At 52.1% G+C, this 3,958-nt stretch overlaps 1 protein-coding gene across 1 annotated transcript in view; it reads right to left on the bottom strand.

The window, feature by feature from the left end:
* Positions 1–8: 8 nt before the first annotated feature.
* Positions 9–3,958, bottom strand: part of LOC105297426 (poliovirus receptor homolog) — a gene marked incomplete at its 5' end in the record, with an annotated part of 9,782 nt that continues 5,832 nt past the window's right edge. The window contains 4 exon segments of the mRNA XM_023535251.1: positions 9–407; positions 862–893; positions 2,593–2,709; positions 3,565–3,816. Coding sequence (XP_023391019.1) covers positions 336–407; positions 862–893; positions 2,593–2,709; positions 3,565–3,816 — 473 coding nt within the window.

Raw genomic sequence — 3,958 nt, forward strand, 5'->3', positions numbered from 1 at the left:
GGCGAGGCCTTGAGTGCCAGGTCTCTCTTGGCCCTGCCTTTTCACATTGCTGACTCGAATCTGATGCTTCTAGTGTAATCAACTGTAACCCTGAGTATAAGCAGCTTTCCTGAGTTCTGCGAGTCCTTAGTGAATAGATTAACCTAAGTGTGGTCTTGGGGACCCTACACCTGTACCCACACAGCGCACTGCACAACAGTGGGGATATCTTGAGATATGGCACAGAGGTGGTGGTCCAGCTCTTTGGAGGGAGACGTCATCCGCTGGGCGGAGTCCAGCTTCCAGGTCGGGTCCTCACCAGCTCCGGTATCTCCCTTCATTTAGTCCCGATGCTGTCACTGTGTGCCCTCTGTCGGCAGATCTTGGGGAGAGCTGGCATTACTGTTCACAGCTGAATAGATGACCCTCTAGAAAGGGGAGATTCAAACTTTAGCCTCAAACAAAATCTGCCCTCTGAAGCCCATAGTGTAAAGAGCTGCAGGCCCGCCCCCTCCCATCTCCCTGAGAACCAGAATAGCACTACTCAAGGTCATGACTGGGGAGGGAAGGGGCCCTTATGACAATGCACATCCCAGGCTCCAGCACAGACCCAGCAGCCCAGACTCTCAGGGGACGGGGCCTGGGAACCTGCATTTCAACATACCTTACAGGGGATTCTGCCTGGCAGGAAGGTTTGAGAACCGCTGCTCAGGGCATTCGGAGAAAACGTACAGGAGCGCGCTCCTGATGCCATGCTGGCTTCCGGTTAAGCAATGTGGGTGTCCACAGACATCTGTCCCCTCTTTGGGAAAGCCCACAGCCATTAGGCTGTGCTTCAGGCAGACTCCCCCCCACTGCGCCTCCCCACTCACACATACTTACGTCATTAGCAGAGGATCTGCATTTGTTCCGACCTGGGGACACAGGAGGAGAAGTTGTCAGGGAGGAATGACAATGGTGGAAGGCATGCAGAGACACCTGTGGGTGGCACGGCCTCTGAAATTCTCAGTCCCAGCTCCGCTGATATGAGGGTGCCTCTTCCCATAGTGCTTTAGACATTTGTAGAACAGGACTGGGGTATATGCTTTACCCAGGTATTACGTATAAATAAATATTTATTGAGCACGGGCTCCGGATTCAGATGGAAGGGTTCAAATTCCGGCTCGGTCCCTTTAGGAGCTGTGTGACCTTGGATCATGGACTTAACATCTCTGTGCCTCGCTTTCCTCAACCATCAAACAGGAATTTATTTGGCAGAGAGTAAATGTCTACTTTGTGCCAGGCGCATTCTAGGAGCTGGGGATATAGCTGTGAACAAAAACCCCTGTTCTCAGACAATTTATATTAATAATAATGGTAATAGTAATAATAGCAATAATAATCACAGCTTACAGAGACTTAGGCTGTGGCTTACAATGTGCCAAATGCTGTGCTAGTGCTTTACCTGAATTATCAGGTACAGTTACTCCCATTTCACAGATGAGGAAACTGAGTCACGGAGAGTCCTTTGCCCATGGTGACACAATTAATAAAGCAGTAGAGCGGGGGCCTGGACACAGGCAGTCCGGCTCTGGAGATGACACATTCAGCAAACATTTCCTTATAGGCCCCCTTATGTGCCTGGTCCAGTGGCAGGTGGTACTGGGGAAACAGCCGTGACCATGACAGTTCTAGCTCTGCCTTCCTGGGGTTCAGAGTCCACTGGAAAGACAGACGAGTCCCTACGGAGTAATGTCCCAGAGTAACGTCCCAGAGTGGGCAAGGATGGAATGAGGGAGCTCAGAGCAGGTGCTTGGCTCATTCTAAGGGATCAGGGAGGGCTTCCTGGAGGAGGGGTCCTCCGGCTGGGGTGTGAGGAGGCAGTTTCATTCAGTGGTTGAGGCAACCAGCTTTGTAACCAACATAATTGCCTTCTACTCCTGACTGTCCAGCTGTGTGCCGGTTGGCAGGTAACATTTCCTGATCTGTAAAGGGGCTCACGGTAGGACTCATTTTGTAGGGTGGTTGTGAGCACTCATGGGGGCTGGGCCCAGAAAGTACCTGGCACGCAGAAAGTGCTCAGCAAATTACAGCTCTTTTGATTACAGAATTAGCCAAAGGACTTCACTAGAAAAAGCCACGGTGAGGGTGCTCCGGCCAGGGGAACAACCTGTGCAAAGCCCCTGAGGTGAGAGGCCACCAGGCCTTTTTAGAGCCAGTTCCTGCCACCCCCCTCCTTTCAGTGACAGCAGCTACAGCGTCACTCCCGAGCAAGGCAGATGGAGGAAAGCTGGGGGGTTAAGTCTCAATCTGTCCTCCGTCCATGTGGCAGGGGCTCCTGTGTCACCTGGATTACAAGCCAAAGTCCTTACTTTGAGGCCCTAGAGGATATGCCCTGACTTCCTAAATATTTGCAAAATGAATCAGGGATCCAATGACCCAGACTCCCTGGTGTTAGCACCTTTGCCTATAAAATGCGGAACCTCATGCTGTTGGGGTGAGGAGTTATGAGGGGCTGCCGTGTGGAAGGCTTAGCACAGAGCCTGGCACATACTAGGTGCTCAATTATGGCAGCCGTGGTGATGTTTATTCACAGCAGAAAGACGGGGATGTGCCAAAGAGGAGGGGACTTACGGAAGTGTCGCAACAGAAGGGACATGAACACAGCCACAGCAAGGACTACGGTTATGATGATGATGATGATATACTTATAGGACAAGGCCTGGTGTGACGGGTCCCTGGGAGGTTCTGCTGGAAGAGGAAAAGCAAGCGGGGATTTAGATGGAGAGACTTTTGGGGTTTTTGCCTTCCCCACAAACATTATCCATCGTTCCTTTAGGAAGCTATCACTCGGCCTCCCTCAGTCTATGAGAAGCAGTTCGCACACACACTTTGATTCCTAGGACGGGACTTTGATCCAGGGCTGGCCAATCAGAGCATTTCATTCTCTCTGGCTGCTGTGATTGGTTTGTAAGGAAGCTGTGACCTAAGCTGAGCCAATGAGAGCCAGCCCTGGGACTTTGGCTAGAGCTACTGAACGTGCTGCATTCTTTCCCGTGGGGTTATTAAACCAGTGGGATGTGAGCCATAAGCTTTGAGAACCATCTTGCCTCCCTGAGGGGACAGTCTGCCTGAGAATAAAGCCAGCGTAGAGAAAAGCAGAGACAAGAGAGGTAAAGAAAAGTTCTTGGGTTATTCAGTTGGAACACATGAATCTGAAGGCGCTTTTCAATAAGGTTCCCCTTTTGCTTGGACTATTTTGAGTTGTGCTTCTACTAATTGCAACCGATAAGAGTTCTGCCTCACACACCCGGAAAGCCCTTTCTGAGTCCCTGGGGAAGAGGCGCCACACAACTAACTACCCAGCCTGGCTTTGCAGAGGGGTTTACCCAGGCGACTGTATAAATGTTGGGTTAACAGACTAAGCTGAGCCTGTTGGTCTTTTCGTGAGGGGGCAGGAGAAGGACGGGAGTCAGGGAGCATTCTTGTGGCTCGGGGACTCCCTCACCCAGGTGCCTCCAAACTCCACACTCCTCCCTCCGAGCGAATCCTGCCGTCACCGACTCCTTCGGTTCCTCTGTTTTCCCCACCCGGGGGGCTCCTCACCTCTGAGCACGACAGTCAGTTCTGCCTTCCCAGTCCCTACGGTATTGGTGACAGAGCAGATGAAAGTCGTGTTGATTGATTCGTCCATGGAATGGATGAGGAGCCGGGTGCCGTGGGCCACGGCAGAAGATGGCAGGAGGCCCATCGACCTGGGAGACACAGATAGGTGAAGAGGTGGCCTCTGCTGAAGGCCTACAGTGACAGGTGATCGAGAACTCACTCAATGACATAATACTGAAACCCGCACAGCATCTGTAAGTTGAGAGCAACCTTGAAGTTCCCCCGGCTTCTTCTGACGCCCACACTCAACCTATCGGCAGATCCTGTCTGTCACACCTTCAGAATCTATCTAGAATCTGGCCACTCCCCAGGGCTCCCATGGCCCCCGCCCTGG

This window comes from Pteropus vampyrus, unplaced genomic scaffold, assembly GCF_000151845.1.
Source record: "Pteropus vampyrus isolate Shadow unplaced genomic scaffold, Pvam_2.0 Scaffold138, whole genome shotgun sequence".
NCBI lineage: Eukaryota > Metazoa > Chordata > Mammalia > Chiroptera > Pteropodidae > Pteropus > Pteropus vampyrus.